Source organism: Mandrillus leucophaeus, unplaced genomic scaffold (assembly GCF_000951045.1).
Source record: "Mandrillus leucophaeus isolate KB7577 unplaced genomic scaffold, Mleu.le_1.0 Scaffold269, whole genome shotgun sequence".
NCBI classification, from domain to species: domain Eukaryota; kingdom Metazoa; phylum Chordata; class Mammalia; order Primates; family Cercopithecidae; genus Mandrillus; species Mandrillus leucophaeus.
In genome coordinates, this window is record NW_012102798.1 from 4201557 (window position 1) to 4228940 (window position 27384).

General features: G+C 35.8%; 1 protein-coding gene across 2 annotated transcripts in view; it reads left to right on the top strand.

Annotated features, from left to right (window-relative positions):
• Positions 1-27384, top strand: part of AMMECR1 (Alport syndrome, mental retardation, midface hypoplasia and elliptocytosis chromosomal region gene 1) — a 129907-nt gene that overhangs the window by 58325 nt on the left and 44198 nt on the right. Inside the window, exon 2 of one of the 2 annotated variants that reach the window (XM_011984511.1) lies at positions 4492-4602. The exons of the other annotated variant lie outside the window; for it this stretch is intronic. Within the exon in view, the coding sequence (XP_011839901.1) occupies positions 4492-4602 (111 nt within the window). The remainder of the gene's footprint in view (positions 1-4491; positions 4603-27384) is intronic. 2 annotated transcript variants of the gene reach the window in all.

Here is a 27384-nt window from a genome sequence, read left to right on the forward strand (position 1 = left end):
CTAGATTAAATGATTACTTCCTGTTCCTGTCTACAGACATGAAAAAATGGAGTGTTTACTTTTCTGCAAAGCTTTCTCAGAAATAGGAAAATTACTTTAAAAGCTTTGTCTGGTTACCTTCAGATAAACATTTCCATTAATATTTCATCTCATTTTGAACTCTCTTCTAGTTTGTAGTATTTTTTCAATGTATGTAGGTGGCCTCAAGCCATATGGCAAAAGCATTTTCCCAAAACATCCAATCTTTGTCTTACTATGAACTGGTTTTCTGTATTTTTTTCTCACTGAGCAGCTCCTCTCAACAGACTCAAAACCCTTTTTCTATTTTGATCTACCTCTGATTATGCTGATGTATTAGGTCCTTTTTGGAACTCATACATGTTTTAATAGCACATTTAAAAATGAAATTGCCTATTCCTTCCCTCTGTGTTGCGTGAAGAAAAAAATTTGTTCCTATTTTTAGATAATATGTATTGAATGTTCTCGTAGTCATTGCCCTGTACAACGTGGTTATCACACACAAGATACAATCTCTTGTGCTCAGTGATGTTTATTATGTGTCTGTCTACTTTAAAATGCTTAAATTCCCAGGTTCTTTCCCTGATTAAATGTTGCTTTTAGGTATTTTACTTGTTTTAATTCCATACACATGTACTTTACAAACGATGTTGGATGAGGATTTGTAATGAGAAATTAGAGTCCCAGATTTTTAATGAATAGTTTTATTCTGTCTGCTAAAAGTCTGACTACTTCCATCTTCAGGCATCTGTCCTAAACACAGTAGCACTCCCTCCATCTTTGACACACATACTTCCCCGAAATCCCAACTCCCAAAGTGGATGTTGCCAGGGGCAGGTAAGGATCAGGGAGAGTGTAGATGATTCTGTATCTGCTCACATCTTATGAGGGGGTCTTGAGAACACATAGTCCACAGTGCTTCAAATTCAAAGAAATGTTAAATCTGAAAGAGCCCATAGCAAAAGTTATCAAGACTATCAGACTACTTCCTGTTTCCTGAATGTGCTGTGCACTTTTACATGTCCATACCCATGCTTGTTTTGGAGCATCTTTGCTCCTCAGGCTGCCTTGTAAAATGCAGCTTGTCCTCCAGCAACCTAAGCTCTGAATTAATCATTCCGTCATCAGTGATAGCATGGCATTATAAGAAACTATTAATATATAATTTCTCCCACCATATGTTTGAGTGCCCTGCAACATATTTCATAGTATAGTGTTCAGTTTGTGTTATTTTTCTATTTATACTTTAAGTTTTAAATGTTTACTTGAGCAGATAGGGTTATGTTATAGTAAGAATGGTGTGTGTATATAAATGAGAAAGTAGAAGGTAAAAGACTTTTAAATGACTTTCATTTCTAGCGTTTTTGATAGGAAATGAATTCACTCACACTTTTAGGTTTCTTATGGAATTCATTGAGGAAGAGAATATACAACTTAGTTCTGACTTATTCAGAAACCATAATGGTATTTTAAAAACATGCTATTATCTATATTACATTGTGATTCACTTCATTCTGAAGCTGCCAAAAGACCTGTCTTATATAGAGATACTTTGTATAACCAATGTTATAGAAGAGGATTGATACATTTCTGTATTTCTAATTTCTTAATTTATGATCATATGCTACTTCTGTGATCAAAAAATAAAGTTTGTTTTATTTTGTTTTGTTTTGTTTTCAAAGAAGAGACAGGATGACAATCATTAAAAAGTCAGCAAACAACAGATCCTGGAGAGGATGTGGAGAAACAGGAACGCTTTTACACTGTTGGGAGTGTAAATTAGTTCAACCATTGTGGAAGACAGTGTGGCGATTCCTTACGGATATAGAACTAGAAGTACCATTTGACCCAGCCATCCCATTACTGGGTATATGCCAAAAAGATTATAAATCATTCTACTATAAAGACACATGCACACATATGTTTATTGCAACACTATTCCCAATAGCAAAGACTTCAAACCAACCCAAATGTCCATCAGTGATAGACTGGATAAAGAAAATATGGCACATATACACCATGGAATACTATGCAGCCATAAAAAGGATGAGTTCATGTCCTTTGCAGGGACATGGATGAAGCTGGAAACCATCATTCTCAGCAAACTAACACAAGAACAGAAAATCAAACACCACATGTTCTCACTCATAAGTGGGAGTTGAACAATGAGAACACATGGACACAGGGAGGGGAACATCATACACGGAGGCCTGTCGGGGAGTGGGGGGCTAGGGGAGGGATAGCATTAGGAGAAATACCTAATGTAGGTGACGGATTGATGGGTGCAGCAAACCACCATGGCACCTGTATACCTATGTAACAAACCTGCACGTTCTGCACATGTACCCCAGAACTTAAAGTAAAAAAAAAAAAAGAGAGAGAGACAGGCTGGGCGTGGTGGCTCACGCCTGTAATCCCAGCACTTTGGGAGGCTCAGCCGGGTAGATCACGAGGTCAGAAGTTTGAGACCAGCCTGACCAACATGGTGAAACCCCGTCTCTACTAAAAATACAAAAATTAGCCAGGCATGGTGGTGCACACCTGTAATCCCAGCTACTTAGGAGGCTGAGGCAGGAGAATTGCTTGACCTCGGGAGGTGGAGGTTGTAGTGAGCCGAGATCACACCACTGCACTCAGCCTGGCAGCAGAGCAAGACTCCATCTCAAAACAAAACAAAACAAAACAAAAAAATGGTTGCTGATGTTGACTATGCCAAGTTAGAAACTGAAAAATGAAGAGGTGAATTTCATCCTTAAAGATAAGGTTAAAATTTTAAGATACTGGTATTTATGTGAGTAATGAAAGAATTGGTGAGAAAGTAATCCCATCTAATTCTTGTCTTCCTGATCAGTGGTTAGTCAAGAACAATTGGAGAAAAATTTCCAAATGGAGCATTAGAATCTTGTCTCAAGTTATAACAGGTTTATTACATATGATATAGAAAGCAAAAAACCTGGCTTTTACCTTTTGTTTGTTATTTTAATACCTTTAGTGTAGGTCGTCCTTCACTTGAATGCTAATGTTGACAGTAACTTGACCTTATGCTTTAGTCATCTTTTTGAATGCCACTGGACATTTGGCTCTTGGAAGATGGTAACTCTTAGTACTTCTTAGTAGTAAGTACTTCTCCCTGGTTTGTATATATTACTTATTTGAGAACCTATCTGCCATTGTGGCTGTCAGAGCTCAGCATAATTTAAATGCTTAAGGTGGGTGATTGAAGTACTTGAATGAGATATCTTGTCATCCATCTGCTGATGACTCACTAAAGAGTATTTTAAAGAAAGGATGTTCTCCAGCTCACCAGTGTGTTAGAGGAAAAATGACATATGGTATATCCCCTTAAAATTTAAGTTTTTAGAAAGCAGAAATGCATTATTCCAGTATTACTGTGAATACTCATATTACCAAAGATCATCCTCAATTGTAAGGTATTTATCTTTTTACAAAATGTCCTAAAATGGGTAAATTACTTCATAAAAACTGGCATACAAAGTTGCTCTAATTAGAACGTAATTGTTTTTAGACTTAACCATTAATTGAGGCTGTCAGTAGTTTGCAGCAGAATCCAAACATCTACTGTATTAAACTTCATCTGAAACCACATTATTCTTGATGATATTTTGTTATAATTGATACTTTGTTCTCTGATGCTTGAGAGATTGTATTTGCAGGTAATAATTTTATCTAAAAATTAAAATAAATTTTCTGATTTCAGAGTATTATTTTGTTAATGTCTGCTGTTGCCCTTCACCTCTCTGAACCCTACTGATTTTTCTAGGTGAAGCTAAAGAATGTCAAGCTTGATGAAGTTTTCTTCTATCCCAATAGCTTAAATTATGGCATTTGGACATGGTTTATAGTATCTATTTCCTTTTTCCTTGTATTAGTTAGCTGTGTAATAGTTATGCCTCCCTCTTATACTGGCTCCTAGAGAGCAATGACTGTGTTTTAGGCATCCTTGTAGCACCTTTCACAGCACATATCCCCTATATTTTCAGGAAGTATTTATGAAAATCATTGTTTTTTATCCCGGATTTTCCAAATTAGACTTACATATAAGTCAGTTATTTGAGGTTTAAATGAGTAATTATGCAGTTAGCCATAATGGTTAAGGCTCTATAGTTAAGATTGCCCAGGTTTGAGTGCCTACTTCATTATGTATCAACTGTGAGACTCCCTCATATAGGAATGTTAGTATTAGCCTCCTAGAGTTGTTGATGAAGATTAACATAATTTGTTTAAAACATTTATTGAGATGCCTAACATATAGGATACACTAAATATAATGTAGTAGTAGTATAATATAACTTTTGCTAAATGTAGTCCTATTGGGCTGGCCTCTGAGCCCCTTGAAGGCCTGTCTTTTGGTCTTTATGTCTCAGGCACCTAACCTAGCAGACAGTCAATACTCAATAAATACTTGTTTGAATTGAATTGATTGATTTACCCTATTTTTATCTTCCATTACAGCCCACTGTTTGTAACATGGAAGATTGGTCGAGACAAAAGATTACGTGGATGCATAGGTACTTTTTCTGCCATGAATTTGCATTCAGGACTCAGGGAGTACACACTTACCAGGTGAAGACCAATTTTTGTTACCTCTGCTTTTACATTTAAAAAAAAAAAAACTTACGAAACTTGAATCTGATACTTTAACTCCTTTTCTTTTACTGAATTGTCAACGTTCTTGTTTTCCTTCATGTCAGGTTTTTCCCTGTCTTTGACCATTTACCTTCTCTCTGGTAAAATATTATTCATATCTATTATCATAATATAAAATACTGGGATTAATGTATTTCTGCCATCGATGTTTTGAAGTGTTTTTTTCTTCCAGTGGTCAGCTTATTTTGTATAACTTGAAAACCAATGACCAAATGTCCATGGGTTGCCAAAATATGTGATTTCTATAGTAACAGTCATTATTTCTTCCCTGTTGTGTTTTTTGAAAATAGTTGTTGTCTCTTTCATCTTACACATTTTGTTACACTTTTAAGTACTTTTGAAATTGAAAGGAGAGCCTAGGAAGAAAGTGATGCTATAGCCTAGCAGTATAATCATTCACATTCACATTTCACCCAGAATTAATTGTAGCTTGCTTATTTTCTTTTATCTAACGCAAGGACAAAGCAATTCCTCATTACAATTGTTTAAAACTTCGTTCTTAATTTCTGAATTCACAAAAAGCTATCTAGCACACAATGTGAGTTTTTTGGTTCAAGTTTATATTTCAAGCAAATTGTGACCCAAAATTATTTCAGAAGAAGAAAATTCCTTAGATAATAAGCTATTAGTAAAGGAATTTCCTGTTTTTGTTCACATTTTAGGGTGATTATCTGATACAGTTTCTATAGTTGTAACATGCACAGTGTCTGTCCAACAAGAAATTGCTCCCTGCTGACTGTTGGCGCTTGGGGCATGTTGCTCAACCTCCATAGGTAAAATAGTCATTACAGTATTTTGTTCTGTATACTTAATAGAGTTGTTAGGAGAATGAAGTAATAATCACTATTTTACTTCAGGATTAATGTGGAACATTAATTATTTTACTGTAGAACTGCATAAATGCAGGCTCATAGCACCAGTTAATAAAATGCTGTAACTGAGTTTAGTATTCTCATATTTGAAGGTATGCAGTAGCTCACAGCTGCAGGGTTTTCTCAGCTTACAGTGAAGCCCAGAAAAAATAAAATAAAACAATGGCTTGGAGGATCATATTCATTTTTTAGCTTTTCGCAGGTATAAGAAACTGGATGTTTGGATTTGATTAAATAACATACAGGCTGTAAGGGTTGAAACACATATTCTGGAAATAAATTCAACTTGTTAAAGATAATATAAGTACTAGTCTAGGCATGTTAGGTTTTTTTTTTCTGACATAAAATACAATGGGTTCATTTTTGGGACTTCAGCAAATTCTGCCAAAGGCTACCTTTTTGGGATAGGTACAAATTAAATTACATATTTAATACTAATCAATGGCAATTTATTGTACATTTCCCAAAATAAGTTGTTATGAGGAACACTGGTTCCTTTGCACTACCTGAAGAAAAGAATTCTGTGACCAGATAAGTTTGGGAAACACTGGTTAAAAACAGCTCTGCTCACTGTAGGACTTCTCAGAACCTTTTATGTTAATAGTGTTATGTATATCTAAGAGAGAGAAATAGAATGCAGCATTTTCCAGGCTTATTTGACTACAGGACCCTTTTATCCTCCCACCCCAAAGTCTGAGTGTTCCAAGGAACACGTTTTTGGAAACACAAGTCTGTTTTCAAAACAGAGTATTACTTTATACTTGGGTAGTAAGAGTTGGTAGTATAGAAACCCTTTGTGCTTTCTAGTGAAATTGTAGCAGAAATCCCATTATCAAACATTATATACCTTAGAAATCTTTCGTAGTAGTAACTGTGGTAGCAATTGGGTTTTGTTTAAAGAAAAAAATAATTTTGCTTATGTTGGCAAGGGGTGAAAATATCCAACTTTTCTGGACTTCTCCATTTATATCCTAGGGTAATGACCAGAAGAATTACAGTAGAATTTTCTGACAGTAATGTGATTCTGAATGAATTGTTCAAATGCTTGAACTTGGAAATTTGCCTACATTTGTATACCTTGTTACCCTCATTGCAATCTATAGCTCTTCCTGTTTACTTTTCAACTTTTTTCTCATGTTTCTATACAGCTTCCTCAAATTGTGTATATCACATTACAGAGGGCGTGTGTGTGTGTGTACATGTGTTTGTGTGTGTATACACACATGCACATACATGGTTTTACTTCTCATTTTTGTTTTGGCTTAATTTCCTTTCTTTAACAAGATATTAACAATCATACTATTTGGAAAAGATGAACAAAAGAAAACGAGTCTTACAAAATACAAGTAATCTTTTTTCCTGGATTCATTTCAGCATCAAAATTTATAAGGAGTCATTTTTTAAAAGTTGGAATATAATATTTTTCTGTCCAGTAGTGTGCTTATCATTTTTACATATTATGTTATTATGATTATTTTTGTTAATGGCTACCATTTATTAAGAATTTACTACATCAGACATTGTTGAGGAGCTTTACATGCATAGTCCTTGTAATAACTCTTAGGTACTAATATCTACATTTTCAAAATGAGGAAACTGAGAATTAGGTAACTTAAATAATTTACCCACTCACACATCTATTAAGTGATAGAACTAGGATTCAAACCCAGAACATGTGTCTACAAAATCCATCCCCTGAGACAAAATTTTCTGATTATTTATGTTTTGAAGCTTTGTCATGAAAATAATGAACTTGAAAACAAGTTACTATACATTTTATAAATCATAGATCAGTAATCCTTCAAAAATTCTAGTAGAGGGTTAAGACTGAAATTTTGCAACATTATTTAAAATTCCAGAAAATCCATAGATAATATTATGGAAAGTATACAACTCAGAGTTGTATAGACCAGGCAGAAGAAAATTGACTTGAACTAATATTGTATTAAGGATAAAGCTTATTACAAAAAAATACTACTGTAGGACAGGAAATTGCATTCTTTAGCTACATGGACTTGACTTTAAGAATACAATTTTTTTTTTTGAACATAAAAATTGGTGATTCTTGGCCTCTGGTCGTCCCACCTTAAAACCCATAACTCACAAAATGAATAAATAGAATTAAATGAACTTAGGGGATGGGGCATAAAGGAGGGAGAAAGCAAAGCAAAAAAAACAAAACAAAACAAAACATAAACAGTGAAATTAAAGGCATTCTAGGCATAGGCATCTTTTTAAAAATTAGAATAACCGGTTCATCTGTGATTAGATAGACTTGTTTGATTTTCAGAATGTTACTCAATTATATCTCTTCTTTTTTTTATTGTGGGAAAATATATATAACATAAAATTTACCATTTTAACCATTTTTAAATGTATAGTCCTGTGGCCTTAAGCACAACCACATTGTCATACAGTCATCACCACCATCCATCTCCAGAACGTTTTTCGTCTTCCCCAACTCAAACTCCGTACCCATTAAACATGAACTCCACATTCTTCCTCCTCCAGGCCCTGGCAACCACCACTCTTTTTTGTGTTGCTATGAATTTGACTACTCTAGGTACCTCATATCAGTGGAATCATATGATAGTCATTTTGTGACTAGCTTATTTCACTTAGCATAATGTCTTCAAGGTTCATCCATGTGGTAGTGTGTGTCAATTTACCTTCTTTTTAAGGCTGAATATTCCATTGTATGTATGTACCACATTTTGTTTATCCTTTCATCCATTGGTGGATGTTTGGGTGGGTGGCTTCTACCTTTTGGCTGTTGTGAGTAATGCTGCAATGAACATAGGTGTACAAAATATCTGTTTGAGTACCCTTTTTCCTCTTAAAAGTTAACCAGTTTATAGAAGACAATGATCTAGCTTGTGTGTAGTACCTTAACTCTAAAACCTTTCTTAAAAATATGACCAGGTATTTTAAAAATGAAATGCCTATCCTGAATTAAGTTTTTATTTATAAATAAAATTATAAACTTTTAATTTTAATAAAATTTAATTTTAATTTTAATAAAATTATTAAAACTTTAAAAATTAAAGTACTTATCATTAAAGTACTTGTCATAGTCATGTTGTATGTTCAAATATGACCAGGTATTTTTAAAATGAAATGCCTATCCTGAATTAAGGTTTTTAAATATATATATATAAACATAATCTTTTAAATGTAAAGTACTTGTCATAGTCAAGTTATATGTTCTCCTAATTGAAATTTTGATTTTAGATTGAAAGAAAATCTTATAAAGAGGCTGAGGATTTCTTCTCAATTGTGAAAAAACATAGTATCTGTGTAGGTAATGCAAAGTTTGTGAGAAGTACATGGAACTATTATAAATAGACTATTCTTTCCCTGACCTTGAAGGATCTGGGTAAAAGCAGGAAAGATTATAGAAAATACGAAGCAGGATGGAGAGCTCAGAATTATTGATAAAAGCCTATCCATAGAATTTGGTGATAAAGTCCACTAATTACCCTATTTATCATTGCTGAAGACTTCAAAGAAGAAATATTCTTTGTCCGAGCTGAAGGAGATAATTTCCAGTATTGTTTATGGCTTTTATACATTAGAAAGCAGAGGCAGATTTATTTCCCCAATTTTAGTACTTAGAAAACATACTTTTATAAAGAGGAGAATTAACACTAAGATAGATGAATATAACATCTCAGTCAAAAAAGATTCCTTAAAATTTTGTCTAATAAATTTCCCAGCAAAATGCAGATCTATTTCTTTATGTAAATTCAAGTTGGCTGTAATTCTTCCAGAACACATAAGTAATTAATAGATATATTCTTATTCTGCAAAACAGGAATGTGGCCTGTCACCACACTTAAAAAAAGACTTTTTTTCTCCTTTACTTTGTGGTACTTAGACCTCTTGGCAGTGAAATAATTATTCAGGTGCTGGCAGTTCTAGAGCTTGATTGTGAACTATGCCACTTTTGTTGAACTACTTAATTCTGAGAAATTAGCAATGAAAGTTTAGCCCTTTCTAGGGAACAGTGTGACCACATTAAAGGTGATGTGCTGTGTTTTGTTTTGGAGTTTTACTTTGTTCTGTGTGGGTTAGTGGGGTTGTGTGTCAGGGGAGTTTGGGGGGGATTGATTGCTTGCATGATACAGATGTTCACTTTCCATTAGATATTTTGAGATATTGAAAATAGCTAACAAACCTACTTTATTACTTTCAAAGGTCCTAGCTACATTGGGTACTTGTGGGTCACTAGATTCATTGTAAACTGGATTTGCTTTTATATTTTGGTGTTGCAATCTGGCATTTTTCTAAAGCAGTATGAGTTTAAAGCCATTATAAGCAGCATAATATTTTCCCCTGTCATGGTAGACCGTCTTCTGATCATTTTTATTCTTGATTATTTGGGTAACCACTCTAGGCTCATTGTGAATAATTAGATTAAACAAGTTCCTCCTCCCTCTCATTTAATATTAGTCTTTATGGTAGCATCACCCAGATTGATTTTTCTTATGAAAAGAAAAGCTGTATGAATCACCTCTGACTGTACATTATTGTTATGGAAGCTCATTCTGGAGATGTTAAGGCCAAACAATTTTTGGCAAGTGGTTGTGGCAAGACTCCTGGCTAAAGTATGCATTTTGGGGAAATAAATTAGGTGTATCACAAACAATGCAAAATTAATTAGTTTAATTTACAGCCTACATTTTTTGCCTTTTTATAGAACAGATGATGGCCTGAGTCCTAAAACTTATACCTAATTTGATAGTTTCAGTATATTAATTACAAAATGAGAAACATTTGTCAGATTTTATAGGCACTTAATTTAAGGTACAGTTTGGAACCTAGGTTGTTGTATGCTCTTTACTCAAAATCATCCATAGGGAAGCATGGTGAAATATCTGCACAAATCTGGAATCCTCATTTTAGCCATGAGGTTAATGCACTCCTTCATTATCCCAAGATTGTGCTAATGTGCAGAGATGTAGCCACAAAATTCCCAGCAGAATGGAAACTAAACAGCAGGAACCATTTGCAGAATGGGTAATGGCTCCTGAATTGTAGAGAATTGTTTGAATTCATATAGCACCTATTGCCATAGGAATTAAGTGTAGTGAGTATATCAGATTCTAATTCCTTATCACATCTTTCAGATCTTCAGAGTTTGCAGTTGGAATCTCCCTCCTGCTTTGATTAAGAGCCACAGGCAAAATGCCTGGGGCAGAAAAGGCCATCTGTGAAAAGGTGGTGTTGAGAGAAGCTGAAAATGGGCTTTTTCAGCACCAGGGCTCTTGGTTCTTAAGTTTGATAGGGAGAGAGTCAACTGCAAGAAATTTACCCTGTTCTTACATCTGTCTGTAAAGTTTAATACCTCTCTGATCCTTCGAGGCTGTTTCCCCTTTTAATCATGTTTGAACAGTTCATTCTGCAAATCTTGTCTTAATTTTGCCTTAGGAGTTTATGATATATTAGGAGAGATAATAAGTTATCAAAATAATTGTAGTCCTAGGTAGAAAATAGTTTTTCTCAAGAAGCAGAGGAGGTGATACTGGATGATTACTACTCTGTATCTGTTATAAAAGCTAAAAGGTATTTAAAGATAACTATGAAATTATTTTATTTGGTTCATCCCTAGTTCACTTTGTATAAAAGCAAAACAATATGTACCACTTTCTGGCTTGTTTTCCTACATGGGCCAAAAAGGTCAAATTTACAGGGATGTGTATAAATCATTATTATCAAAGCAACCATATACAAGGTGTTGGGTACTTATATTTTAAGAAATTTGTAATACATATTTTAAAGGGGAAAATGATCTTGTCATAGAAGAAAAAGCCTTTGAAATAGAGGACTTGTAAAAGAGCGTGCATGCACATGCACACACACACACGGAATTTACCAAACATTAGCTAGAACCAAGTTGGATTATAGCTCTGATGCTTGGCAAATGAAGAAAATTAAAAGTTATTTCACTTTCCTCTTGTCTTGTTAAAGTGAATTCATATTTTGTTTTAGTACAGTAAACTGATATCTCTCTCCTTTCCTGAGAGTCATTGTCTGCGATAGTCTTCATTTTCTCAGATGAACGACTGAAATGGTAAAGCTAAGTTAGAACACAAATATTGTATGAAATTGTTACATTAGATGTGGCCTAAAATTATACTATAGACATTAAAAATATATTTCTTTTGTCTGAATATTTACATAATAAATATTGGGCTTACTTATAAGTGTCTAAAGTATTTGAGTCATTAGGACCTGAATGAACAGGAGGACAGATTTGTATCTTAGTGTTCTGGAAGAATAAGATGGTTATGCTTTGATGTAACTCAAGGTGATTATCATGCAAATCGTATGCTTTTACCACTTTTATGGGGACAGTGTTAGGAATTTAAGTACTTTTAAATAATTGAAAGTTGAGGTTTTGGTGTAGCAATTGAATATTAAAATTTTAGTTATGATCTTATGAGCATGAGAAATACTTTTTAAAAGTAGAAGGCAAAAGAAATGAAGCCCTTCTCTGTGATCTTTCCCCTTCTCTCAAACTTTAAACTGCCTTAAATGTGGTTATCCAAAGTAGCAGTCTTTGGAAAAAACTTACTTTTCATCATTGATAATAATTTGTTGATCTTTAAATGCTGAACACTTATTGCATCATAAGTCCTTTATCTTGCATCATAAATATATTTTTCTTTTTTTTTTGAGACGGAGTCTCGCTCTGTCGCCCTTGGCTGGAGTGCAGTGGCCGGATCTCAGCTCACTGCAAAGCTCCGCCTCCTGGGTTTATGCCATTCTCCTGCCTCAGCCTCCGGAGTAGCTGGGACTACAGGCGCCCGCCACCTTGCCCGGCTAATTTTTTGTATTTTTTTTTTAGTAGAGACGGGGTTTCACCATGTTAGCCAGGATGGTCTCGATCTCCTGACCTTGTGATCCGCCCATCTCGGCCTCCCAAAGTGCTGGGATTACAGGTTTGAGCTACCGCGCCCAGTATAAATACATTTTTCTTAGAAACAACTCTAGTTTTTCTTACATTCTCTCTCAATTTTTAAATAAAGAACAAACTTGCAACATAAAAGTCCTGTCCTAAAGAACTACGTTATCTGATTTACTTCTTGTTAACAAAAGAAATAAAATATATCTATATTTATATAACAAAATAGACATGGACAAATTGTAACATTTAAAAAATTTTCTATTGGAATAGAATTTCACAGATGCTAGGAAATTCTAAAGATGGAAAACAGTATAGTCATGTACCGCATAATGACGTTTTGGTCAACAGTGGACTGCATATACAGCAGTGGTCCCATAAAATTATAATACTGTAATTTTACTCTACCATTTCTATATTTAGGTGCACAAATACGATTGTATTACGGTTGCCTACATTACACAGTATAGTAACATGCTGGACAGCTTTGTAGCCTAGGAGCAATAGGCTATATCATATAGCCTAGGTGTGTTGTAGACTATACCATCTAGGTTTGTGTAAGTACACTCTATGATGTTCACACAACAATGAAATTTTTAATGATGCATTTCTCAGAATGAATCCCTGCCCTTAAGCAATACATGACTGTATTTAATACATTCTTTTGAGAGTGAAGCTCTAATTATTGTTAATATCAAATGTGCAGTGTACTTTTCAGTATATTTAAAATCTAAAAGTGAAGAAAATACATTTGAATTCATAAGGTACAGATTTACACTTGGTCTCATGTTCAGAAAACTCATTTTTATTAATTTTACTTCAGCTCAAAAAATTATCCTGTAAATATACACACTGAAACTACAGACTTGTTCAAATTAGATTAGCATGTTATTGTCTCCATTTTTAACACTCTGCTTTTTTATTTCTACATGGAAATGCTAACTTTTGTATCCTTGCTAGTAGTGAAAGAGAAAGTTAGAAAAGTCCATAAAATAAATTCTTAGAAGCTTTAATTAAAGGGATTGCCCAGAACTCAACTTCTTGTTGCTATACCCAACTACCTTCAGGACTACTTTATATGTTCTACAAAGCTGATTTAAAAGGTTCCAACTGTAGCCACTTCACTGAGGATGGCAGGAAAGAGAATCTCTTTTAAGTTCTGCAGGCTGCTTTTAACCTAAACCATTCTTCTAAGATGACCATTAGTTGCCTCCTAGCTAAGCCTGGAGAAGTATTCTAAGCCTTTGAAATAAGTGGAGCTGTGTTGCATATGAAGAACAGTAAACAACTGTACACTGCTGGTTAGACTTGTACTGCTAATGAGATCATGGGTTCAATTCCTATTTGGACCAGTTCTCTTTGTTTTGTTCCACATCAAAGACTGTACCCTGGATCCCAGGCGCTGATTACAGTGGGGCTCAGACAGAGCATGTGGGCGAATCAGTACCAAACCCAAGTTTTAGCATCATTTCAGCATATGAAATGTGCTACATTAAAAGTACCCAAAACAATGTGGTCTTAAAATGTGATATGCACAAACCCTTTGAAAGTAGCAAGACAGACATGCCCTTTTTCTAAAATTGACAAATCCTGAAGAGGAAGAAAAGAGTTGGGACAATAAAACACTGGTTCTGGAATCTGGAATGTTGCTTTAAGTCCAGGCCAGCAGTGACAAAAGTTATTGTAGTGACCTCTGGACAGACACTGCCATTGAGCAGGCCTCTGGTATAGAAAACATGGTACATTTGGGAGCTGTGAATATAGCTCCAGGTGTGCTCCTGAATCAGTTCACGGTAGATTATGCTTAACAACATTGAGATATTATTGGAGGTGTGGATGAGGAAGTTTGTTGTTGCAGTCCTTCTTTGCACCTTATTTTAAAGATTAAATGAAACATTTTTCTAATTGCCTTCTTAAAAATTTTAAATGGAAGGGAAGTTTACTTCTGATGCTTCAGTGTTGTAAATTCAACTTATAGACTGACAACCTAAATTCATGGTATAACATAGTTCTTTTCCTTTTTTTTGTATCTGTTCAATGAAAATAAGGTACAACCCAGGTTTTTACATAGTCTGACTAGAAGTATTCTACTTCAAGATCTGAGAGTAGCATTTTCTCAAACTTTCACCTTAAAAAACAGCATCACCAAATAAAAACTATCACACAGGATGGATAAGAAGTTTTATAGATCTTTTTGGTGATGAACTATGACATGATCTTTATAGATTGTAAAATATAGTTGAAACTATGTACATAACTAAAATTTTTAAACTTTATTTGCTGTTAAATTCTGTGAAATTTTAGTTATTTAAAATAAACATGCAAAAATATGAAATGTAATGTTTCAGATTGCAAGGTAATATGTAATGTAGTTTAATGTAGTGTTTGTAAGATACTCTTGTCTAATACTAACTAGTAGTATTTTGATTTGTACAGTCCTAATTTGTTCAAATGACCTCATTTTAACATGTACCGATGTAGATTAATAATGTAAGTTCTGATTTAAAGAATGGTGACAAAATGGTGCATGTAATCCTTTTGCAAGTGTTGGGGAGATCAGTATGTTTTGAAGACAGTAATTTAATTTTTGGGTGCCAGGAAATGGGTTATCTCAAAGACCATTGCTGGCAGTGGGCAGGCCTGGTAATACTGGCACAGAGCATTAATCATAACACCTTATTAACGGTGAGGTGAATAACTTTGAAATAAAGTTTTAGGGAAAAAAAGAGACTACCCAAAACATAGCTATCTCATGAATAGTTAATTATAATAATAATTGCTTTGAATCTAAAAGAAAAAAGAATATTTTTAGATGCTAATTTTTCTTCACAAACTCTCTGAAGAGTGTCATTGTGACATTAGAGAAAAAGTCTTTGGAGTGGCGGTAGAACTGACAACACAGGTTGGACTTCAGCAGGCCTGAAAATGGTATGGTCAAAAGGGAAGCTTTCTTTCTGCCTCTAATAAAGAGTAGTGGCTAGGAATAGGAGTCATCTCAGATGATACTGGATTTCAGCTGAAGCAACTCTTAAATATTTCAGTGGTAAAAGGATGACTATGTTAAATTCATGGGTTTGTAAATACATGTTATAAAATGTAATTGTTCTTTTTAAAAGTACATATTTTTTTAAAAGGCTACATTTTAAATTTGTCATCTATTGTGTATTGAGATGTTCCCGTGCCTCACAGATCAGCTCACTATGGGGTAGCTATTGTCTAAAAATATGTACCCTCTCATACTGTTGCAGCTTCCTCTTCATAGGCTTTATTATTGCCCAGAGCAGCACATTTACCCCATTAGCCAAAATGGCACAAACACACCCATTGGCATGACTGAACTCTCCTCAGTGGGTGTCAATCCTTATATCTGAGATGAGAAGCTTTCCTGTGTCTACCTTTCTCACCTAGAATAAAAGCCAAAGTATTTAAAACACATATATTTCACTCAAAGGAAAGTTAATGTTCTGCAATGAATGCCACCATGCTCAGCTTGCCCCTCTCACCTCATCTCCTACTCCCCTCTTCCCACCTCCATTCATTCTCTTGGCCTTAGCCAGGCCGGTTTCCTTGTTTTCCTTTGAACCCACCAAGCATGGTCCCCCACTAGGGCCTTTGCACTTGAATTTTCTTTGCTTGCAACAGTCTTCTACTAGATAGACATGAAGCTTGGCTTCCTCACTCCCTTCAGGTCTCTATTCAAATGATACCATTATCAGTGACACGTATGTAAAATAGCAAGGCCTACATTTGATATCTGGCTCTCCCTGCCTGTTTACCCTGCTTCATTTTTCTCCATAGCACTTATCACCACCTGGCATACTCTAAATTCACTTGTATATTTGTGAGTCTCTCTTAATGCGAATGTAAGTTCCATGAGAGCAAGGACTGCTGTAATATTCCCCAAAGCCTACAACAGTGTGTGGTACATAGTAGGCATTCAGAAAATATTATTTTTAAAAGTCTTGTTTTTATCAGCATTTAGGAATAGTGGATTATAAAGTATGATTCTTTGTCTTACTACTTTACCTAGATGTGAAATTATTTGGTCTTTTTGTGGCTGGTTTCTTACAGTTTTCATTGAGTGCATATTGAATGTATTTTTGTGTGTGTGAGTGGTTTGACATTAAAATTCCCTTTTAAAAGTCATTTTATCATGAACACTTTTAAATACTCACAAAAATAGACTATTATAATGATGCAGTCATTTTTATAATAGTGATATTTTTCTCTTTTATTTTTGTGGGGAACAGACTCTCACTATGTTACCCAGGCTAGTCATGAACTCCTGGGCTCAAACGATCCTCCCACCTCTGCTTCTCTAAGTGTTGGGATTACAGGTGTGAGCCACCACACCTGGCTGCTTTTTCATTTTACTTATTTTTGTTTTGACACTTGCTTTTTAAGTACAGAGGCAGTATGAGGTTGTAGAAAGAGCATGGGCTTTAGAGGTAGCCATATCTGGATTCTAGTTGTGAATCCCTCAGTTCTTAACTTTGTGACCCAAGGGAAGCTACTGAAGTTCTGCCATGCCTTGGTTTTCTCATCTGTAAAATGGGTATAATTCTAAACTGGTAAGTTTGTTGTGAGGATTAGGATATATATGTATACGAAGTATCTTGTACATACTAGGTATGTAGTAAATATTTATATTGTAGTACATGTACAGTAAATATTTATATTTCTACTTTAGGAAGAAATTAAGTAGTGAGAATGGCCAAGAAATGAAATTTTAAATATATTTATAGCAATTTCAATTTTTCTTTTCCTCATGGACACATGTAGGTAGGCAGGAATTTTTATAATATGAGAAGAAACAAGCATCATCAGTAAATAAGCCTGTGACCCCATAATCAGTCACCATCACATATCTGTTTATGTAATTCTTTAAAAAATACACACATACAGCAAAACGCTATCAGTCTATATTTCCTGTTGGTTCTGCCCCACAGATATCTCTTGAATCCACCCCATCCTCTTCAGCCTCACTGCCACTGCCTTTGTCTGGGTTCTTATTCTGGCTCACTGGTTTCCCTGCTTCCCTTTGAAGCCATTCTACACCAATCACCAGAATTATCTTTCTTGACAAAAATCTATCTCACTCTCCTTAAAACAGTGCCTGTTATTCCTTATTACCAGAGAGGAAAACCTATTTTTATTAAGAAGCATAGCACTTAAGGACCTAACCTCACACTCCAGCTATGCACAATTATTCACCACTTCCCAAATATATTCTTTCATGTCTCTCTGGCTTCACATTTTTTTCTTTGCCTCTCCCCATTTCCACCCAGTCAATTCCTACTCATCCTTCAAGACTCAACTTGCTCATTGCTTCCTCTGTGAGATTTCCATGACAGTCCCCATGAAAATTGGTCAGCCTCTGAGTTCACACGGCACTTAGTTCAGGCCTCTATTATAACACTTAACACACTGGATTATAATTATTGATTTTATGTTTGTCTCTCCCTTTTGAAATTGCGCTCCACAGTAGTTTACCAAGCAACATCAAAGCAAACTAACAAAAACCAGTCTCATTGCTTTGTAGCAACTTTGCTTGATCCTGATAACCATTCTATTCTCTTTCTTTTCTGTTTGCGTGTGTTAGCTTACATTTGTCACCTTTTCTTGCTGTCAGCATACTTGAGCAAGTAAGAGTTACCAGTGTTGATTGATAGTGCAAAGGGTGGCTTAAGGCCACTTGGAATTAGACTGAGCCAGAGGACAGGGATCCTTATACGTAACACTTTAGAAAGCAAATTGACATGAGGTTGATCTCATTATAAGTGATTGAAGATGCACTATGTGAATTGATTCCTGCCATGGAACCATAGAGCTAGAAGAGATTCTTTTAAGTCATCTAGTCCAACCCCTATCAGATACTTTAATCTCTCTCTTAAAAATCTCCTGAATAATGAGCATCTAGCTTCTATCTGAACATCTCTGTAGACTTGGAAGTCACTTCCAGTTAAGTAGCCCATTTCATTTTCATACACCTCTGAACTCTACTGCCATAACTCCAGTTACCACATAGTTTTAGTCGAAGGAGTAGAAGTCAAAGATTGCCTGCAATTAGTACTTTATTCTTTATAGAAAGCTGCATTAACCAGCAGTGGTTAAACTTAACCCTCTGGTAATGAGTCTTTAGGAGTTTAGGACTAGTAAGATAACACAGCTTTACAACTGAGTCCCATCCACCCACCCATACAAATTTTAACTCTTCCTTATTATTGAAACCTTTGAAGCTACTGCTGCACAACTCTCACAGTCTGCCTTAGACTTGTGGAGTTGGCTGAACCCTAGAGCCCAGAGATTCCGAGATAGACCTGGTGCTAGATCTTTTAGTGATCCCAACAATGACACAGAGTTGGAACTAGAGTTAGAACACAGGTCTCCTGACATTGCCTTGGACTATCTTTACAAATTCCAGAATAGAAAGTACCCATATTATATGTGACTTGATGCTTAAAAAATGAAAAAGTACCCATAAAAGTATATGAATTTATTAGTTTTAGTTAGGAAGCATACAATTTCAAGGAACCCTGTAATGAAATAATGATTTTGTAATGTAAAGATTTATTCTTGCTGGGCGCGGTGGCTCACGCCTGTAATCCCAGCACTTTGGGAGGCCGAGGCGGGTGGATCACGAGGTCAGGAGATCGAGACCATCCTGGCTAACATGGTGAAACCCCGTCTCTACTAAAAATACAAAAAATTAGCCAGGCATGGTGGCGGCGCCTGTAGTCCCAGCTACTCGGGAGGCTGAGGCAGGAGAATAGTGTGAACCCGGGAGGCGGAGCTTGCAGTGAGCCGAGATCAGATCGCGCCACTCACTCCAGCCTGCGTGACAGAGCGAGACTCCGTCTCAAAAAAAAAAAAAAAAAAAAAGATTTATTCTTGAGTTATCTTCCTTGTGTCAAGTTTAGGCATACTTCCATAAAATGAAGAATACCCTTAGAACTATTCAACTGCAAGAATAACAGAATATCAGAGTTAGAGAAACTCAAAGAAACACCTTAAGTTTATTATCTTAGATTTCCCTTTTCCCTTCTCTTCTCTTCTCTTCTCTTCTTTTCTTTTCTTAACAGAGTCTCACTCTGTCACCAGGCTGGAGTGCAGTGGCACGATCTCGGCTCACTGCAACCTCCGCCTCCCAGGTTCAAGCGATTCTCCTGCCTCAGCCTCCCAAGTAGCTGGGACTACAGGTGTGCACCACCATGCCCAGCTAATTTTTGTATTTTCAGTGGAGACGGGGTTTCACAGTGTTGGCAAGGATGGTCTCGATCTTTTGACCTCATGATCCACCCACCTTGGCCTCCCAAAGTGCTGAGATTACAGGTGTGAGCCATCGCGCCCAGCCAGATTTCCCTTTTCTTTAAACATATCTCTGCTTGTTATGTGTCCCAATCATACTTGTAACTTCTGTTTTGTGTGTGTGTGCTGGAACTCTCATAAGTATTTTATATAAGTTACCTCGTCTAATATTTCCAACAACCTTGTGAAGGTGAAAGTATTTCACTTATATTGCAGTTAGGGAAAACAAGGTCTTCGATGGTTAAGTAATTTGCTGAATGACAGCTAATATATAACCTGATTCTATCTAACTCCAAAGCCTGTGCTCCCAACCACTGTGCAATACTGCTTCCTTCCAGTAATATCACTCCCCCTTCCCTGGTGAAAGCTTCTTATGGACATTTGTTTCACTGACTCAACAGGTATTCCCTGGTGTCCACTTACGGAAAACAACAACAACAACAACAACAACAAAATCACTGAATAACCTTTCTCTTCATTTGGGAACTCAGTTTCTTAACTCAGTTTTCCAAAATCTCCCTTATACCCCTAGTCCATTAATTCCAGTCTCAACTTCTCTTGGGTTCTCTTTCCTTTTAAAATCTTGAGGCACTGTCTCCCTTACTATGCCTTTTTTCTTCACAGCTACCCTCCCAGTTCAGTTTGGTATTCTGAACTTCCATAGTCCCATCAGAATTTACCACCTTCTCAGGGATACATACTCCCTAAACTTTGATTTCTTTCTACATTTGATCTTAACCAAAAGGCCAAGAAGTGATTGATCTCTTTCTGTACAACATTTGTACTTAATATCAGTAAATTTATATGGAATACTAGTTTAGCCCTTAGATTCTAGCCAGACACAACTCTCTGAAATCCACTGCCGACTAGAGAGCCTTGGGGGAAGGATTCACCATAAAGGAACTGTATAAAAGTCCTGACTCTGCCCTTCTCTTCAACTGGCCAAAAGGTAGACATCATTTAGGAGTTAAGAAGTGGGTCAGTTCCTTAGAAATTATAATTAAGGAAACAAATTCTAAGTTTCTAAGTAATTAAGACCAAATATATTGTCTTAGTTTTAATTTTTGCAATTTGAAGTTCCTTAGGGGCAGTTTTTGATAGAACAAATTATCATAAAACAGTTATATAAATGGCGGACAAATATATCCATGACTGGTATCAGGAAGGAATTGAAAGTATGTAGTCATGGACTGTGTCCATCTTATTGAACTTAGATTTCTTACAATACTAAGGTTTAAAAAATAATAAAATTATCCAGATTGTATTTTTTTTTCTTTTTTTTTTTTTGAGACAGGCTCTCGCTCTGTCACCCTTGCAGCCTCAACCTCCTGGGCTTAAGCAATTCTCTCACCTCAGCCACCCAAGTAGCTAGTACTACAGGTGCGCACCACTATACCCAGCAAAATTTTTATAATTTTTGTAGAGACAGGGTTTTGCCATGTTGCCCAGGTCTCAAACTCTAGGCTCAAGTGATCTACCCAACTCAGCCTCAAAAAGTGCTGGGATTTCAGGTATGAGCCACCACGGCCAGCCTCAGATTGTGTCTTTTTCTTACCGCAGCTGGGATTTGAGGATATCAGTATTTGAAAGGCAAAGAAGATTTTTAGAATGTGCTTTCTATAGTATACAAGTATTTTATGATGCATTCTTTTAAAATTTTGTGGCAAACAATAGTGAAAACTTTAGAATCATAGGCATCATTCATTATCTTCTGTTTTGCTCCTGAACCATTTAAAAACTTTTGTCTGAAACAAGTATTATTGGAAACTGTTATCAGGATAGGTGTTTTTAAATTTGACAGTGACAATACCTTTCAAACGTGTTTTCATATACTGCCTGTTAATAATAATGAAATTAATAAATTAATAGCCGGGTTGGTTGGGACATTGTCCATGTCACACGTGCTTCTTTCTTTACTTTTTTTTTTTTTTTTTTTTTGAGACAGGGTTTCACTCCTGTCGCCTAGGCTGGAGTGCAGTGGTGCCCACTGGGTACACTGCAACCTCTGCCTCCAGGGCTGAGGTGGTTCTCCTAACTCAGCCACCCGAGTAGCTGGGATTATAGGCGCAAGCCACCACACCTGGCTAATTTTTGTATTTTTTGTAGAGATAGGGCTTCACCAGGTTGTCCAGGCTGGTCTTCAACTCCTGGGCTCAAGTGATCCACCCACCTCGGCCTCCCAACGTGCTGGAATTACAGGTGCAAGCCGCCACACATGTCCAATTTTTGTATTTGTGTAGAGACGGGGTTTCACCATGTTGCCTAAGGTGGTCTTGAACTCCTATGCTCAAGCTATCTACCTGGCATGGCCTCCTAAAGTGCTGGGATTACAGGAGTGAGCTATCATGCCCAGCCCATGTCACATGTTTCCTAATAGGTTTTCAAAGATTTTTGCCACAGTAAGAAGTTTTTATTTCACATATTCAAGTCCCACATACCTGATCATGGCAAAATGGCAAATTAATGATGTAATTGAAGAGAAACCAGCAAAGGGCTGTACATGCTAGCCCAGAAATTAGTAACATTTTTAGTCTTTGGGATATCAGTGATGCCATACAGTGTATTTAAGTGTCATTTTTGTCATAAGCCAGAGAAGTGGGAGAAAAGAGTAATGGGACATGGTAAAGCAGAAATTCTGCTAAGTAGCTGAAAGTTAGAGTTGATTGCTACTGTTCTGTGTCTTGCCTAAAGTGTAGCCCATTTTAAGTTCAAGACTAACAAAACCTTCCAAAAAGTTAAAAAATTTCAAAGCAAATAAACTAGTAAATGCTCATGGCTCTACACTTTTACACTGCAGATTTCTTCTATTTCCCAAAGGACTCACCCAATGATGTCTCCTAGCTCCCCAGAGTTACTGTTTGTTCCCTTGTGTGTTCATAATACATTACTGGTACCTCTGTTACAGCACTTGCTTTATCTTGCCTTCCAATGTAGTTTCTTACATGATTGTCTTTCCTACTTAGATTGGTAGTCCCTTGAAGACCTGAACTATATTTTTCACATATTTGCATCCCCTAAGTAGCTATGAGGGAATAGGCATAGAGCAAAATAAATGTTTGAATAAGAAAGTCATTTCCCCTAGTATACTGAAGTATTTGTTTACTAGCTGGGTAAGATAATTAAAGAAAGTGTTAGGAGCCACAGCCTATGCAAAGGAAGTGAGAAATGAAGATTAAAGCATCTCTGAAAGTATAAGTCATAGGAAAATAAAATTAATTTGCAAAGGTGATTTACTTTTTAGGAATGGCAAGATGTATCTGCATTTTGTTTTCTATTTGTAGTTTTAAATCAAGGAAATTTTTACTCACTTGTTTTATAACTGGATCAGTTTTCATTTAATGAAGGATAGGAACACTCAATTCTTATGGGATATTTAGGTATTCTAGTCACACCTATTAAGTTGTGCTATTATAAAAATGAAACAATTGAAATACAAGTTTAAGCTGTGCTCCCATGGAAGAATCTATATATACTAATTGTACAAATGAGATGACACACAGAAATAGCCTGGGGAAAAGACATGGGGATGCTATTTAACATCCTGTGTATTACCTCTAGCAGACAATTGCAGCTTACAATCACTTTATAAGAAAAGGTGCCATGAGGGCTGCTTATTAGAATTCTTTTATGAAGGGCATTTTATTCACAGTAGCACTACTGTCCATGTATTATTTTTAAAACCCTACAAGAGAGAGATGGTCATTTCTGTGAAGTTTTGGTTGTAGTTCCTGGTCCTACAAAGGTTTAGTGAGTGAGTGATGGCTTGTCAGAAATGATCTTTCTGTGATGGCTGAAAACTTTGGGAGGACCAAAGTTTCAGGTGAGCAATCCCAGGTCATAGCTTCACATCCTGCCATTTATTATCTAGTTAATTATGCTTGATTCTGCTAATGCATGAAACCACCTAGAGATGCTGTGTTGATACAAAAATAAAACTTACATTCAACAAACAGTACCTCACCTCTTTTTCACAAAGAAGAAGATTTGGGCAAGGGATTGGGAGATTTTGTATTTAGCAAATTTTAAAAAGTCCTTTTGAGATGTGTCTTCTGAGGGCTTTTGTTTGCTATCATTAACTGTGGGAATATTTGCTCCTGAATGGATCCCACCCTATGCTGAGCCCAGCTTCCCTTGTCATTCCCCCTGCAATAAATACTATACAATAAGTGTCTGTGTAACAAATAAACAGTTTGGAGGTTAAATGGAATGCTCAATATAATAAAGCTCCATTGCAGTAGGGAGAAAAGTCCTTTTGATATGCATTTGATAGGAATGTGTTAATTTCAACAAAACATCTGGTATAAAAGAGTTGTGAATGCAGGACATTTGAGGGGGTTACAGAAGGAGAAGGGATTTACTGTGCTTAACAATTGCCAGTAGTCAGGCTACTTCCAAGTTGTGATTTTGTCAGACTTGGAAATTAAGTGGGATCACATCTACTCAGCCCTTCAGTGGGAGAAGATCCAAATCCAGCTGCAAGGAGCAGTGACGGATTCAGAACTAACGCGCTCTATCCAGTGTCTCCTAGCTAGTTTTCATTAATGTGCTTACTATTGCCCTCTTTATATTCTGGGTTTCAAAAAAAAAATATGGCCTTTGTGGTTTATTGGTTGAACTTGTACAGCTGAATCTACTGTAAAAGGTCTTTTTTCACTGGCATTATGTCCTACAGATTTGAGCATTCTTGCTGTTTTACATAAGATAATTCAAACTTAGAATAGTCACTATAGTTTCAAAGCTTGATTGAAAGATACATTCAGTGTTTTCTCTAAATATGTAGCAATTATAACAACACAGCTGTAGTTAGATACATAACTTATTATAAATCCTGACAGTCTTCCTTCTCATTTATATCAGGCTGACATAAGGTTTAGTCAGTTCAATTGCACATTTATCGAGCACTTAACTCTGACCATGGTACTGCACTAGGTACTATGCAGCTACAAAGATCAACAATACATAATGTCTGTGCTCAAGAGCTGAGTGATGTCTTTTGAGGGAAATTGGCATGTATACAAAATAACTATAAGGAAGAATGTAATAAGTGTTGCATTAGATGTAGAAACAATGCTACTGGAAGTGGGAGAAATTAGCTCTAGTTGGATAGATTGGGGAAGGTTTTACCGACTGACATGTAAGCTGAACCTCTATGGACATATATGACTCAATTTCAACATTCAAAAGTGGGAATATGGAGAAGATATTCATTATGCATCCCGAAAACTTCCTGAGCCAAATGTAAGGAGACAGAGAAATATATATGAGAAGAGATATATATACAAGCAGCCCGAGTCACATCGCTGATGTAGGATGTGACTGGATGGAATGGAAAGGATAGAGATTAGAGACCAAACAGTTATGAAGCTAATCTTAAATATTCCAAATGAAAGATGGTAGAGGCCTGAATTAGGTTAGTAACAGGAGGGATGTAAAGAAACATATAACAGAGACAAGGTAGTAACTGAACAAGATGAGACTATTATGTGGAAAGTAAGCTAAAGGGAAGAGTTGAAGATGGCTTCAAAGATTCCTTCTTAGATGATGGGGGCAGGGGGAAGACAATAAGATGAAAAGTGATAGGCACACAAGACAAGAAGCATGTTTGACACATTGTTAAAGAGTCATTTTTAATGTGAAAGTAATTTTGAATTAATCCTAGATTACCTTTTTTCTGAATTTGAATGTTGAAGATTTTTTTAAATTAAGAATTTATTAAAAATTGTTTGCTTTCAGGATATGGTAGTGAGAGTGAAATACAGTAATATATTATTATACATTGTATCTTATTTAATATTTTATTTAAAATTATAATAAATAAAATAGTGGGAAAAGACCCTTGATATCATTATTTTCTCTTAGGCCATGCCACAAAGCAAAGCTTAGAAAATACAGCTGAACCCTCAAACTTCTTTCTAACCAAAAATACATTTCGTGGATGAGAAATCTATAAAGAAATAAATGTTTGTAAACATTGGGCGGTTGTTATGGAATTTAAATATCTGTTCTTATTACCTAAGAATGTCTGGGTTTCAAGGCTGAATTAAAATAGATTCCAGGCATCTTTAAAGGTAAACAACACATCTGTTGATTTGTCTAGTACAATGGAAACTGACTGAATTTTGATTATGATAAACGTCAGCATCTTCCGTCTATTTAGCAATACTTTTGGGTAATCTTTTCTCCTTTGGGGAATTTTCCAGATGTTTTGTGAATATAATTCCAATTTACAAGAGTTGTTTTTACATTGTAGTTGAATGATGTCCTAACTATGAAACTTTTAGGTTGGTGTAACAGTATCCAAAGGGTCATCTGCAGTGTGTGTAAGAATGCCCTGTGACACCTTGGCTTCTTTGACTTGCCCAGACTCTCAAAGCTAAGTGACAGGGAAGTTTCCTGGAGGCAAAGAGTCCAGTTCTCATTGTAGTAATTTACATTAACAAAGGAATTAACATTTCCAGCTATCTTCTGGGGTCACCCAGTTTTGAGCAACATTCATATAATGCAGTGAAAATGAACAGCTAGTACCACAAAACAATTTAGATGGTTCCTTTGGTACAGACGTTGACTTGTATTTTCTGAAAGGAAGAGAAGCTCTGAAATTCAGTGAAAATGACAGGGCGGTTGCTATTGTACATATTACTAGAAAGAACCATTTCAAATAACAGATTATAAACATGTATTTTAATGCTAATATACTGTAATAGCCTAGCATTCAGTAGTGAAACAATTTCAGACGTGTCCAAATTGTCTTATGACTACATTTATTTCTTAGTGTTTATTTAGAAAATTAGTAGTCAATGCTTAGTTTTATCCTAGTATGGATTATGACTTGTATAATGTTCTATAGAAAAATGTTACCTAACTGGAATAACTCAGAGCTGCCTCCCTCTGCCCCAGCAGTTGGTTTGTGCCCTATGTTTGCTGATTACCTTAAATATTTGCTCAAGTCAAGCCATAATTTAAAAAGCGAAATTCTCATTCAAAGAGTCACAAGCTTAGGGTGTCAAGTTGTAGATGAGTTCGGACTTGCGGGCCCTCTTGTTCCTCCTGATTAACACAGATGATACAGAGATGACAAAGATGATTAACCCAGCATATAAAGAGACATAACATCTTAAAAGAGAGGAGAGATTTTTGGTGACTTTCTTGACCGAAACTATTTTGGAGATTTTTTTTCTGTATGAAACTTACTGGCTAGCATTTCACTTTTGTTGGAGCATTGACCTGATTATTTTATTCAGTATTCTTGCATAGGCCTTTGAAAGGATACCTATTAATTTTATTGTACCAAATTTTCTTAAGAAAACACATTTGGTAGTTCTGATATTTTGAAGGTTTCCATAGAAACAAATCTTGCAACCATTTTTTATATTATTGCTCTAATTTACAATTCTGTATATGTAAAGGAGGAGTCTTACCACCTCAAACCAAGCAAAATTTGTAGAGCACCCATGATGTGCAAGTTTTATGTCTTACGGTAAGGGAAACCTGTACAAATCCAGGAGCTTACAATATAATTAGAGTAGCTAGGCTCTCTTTGTGACAAGGTAACTAAGACTCCTAGGCAGTGAGCCATGCTTGCAGAGGGAGTGGTTGTGGAGAGCTGGAAGA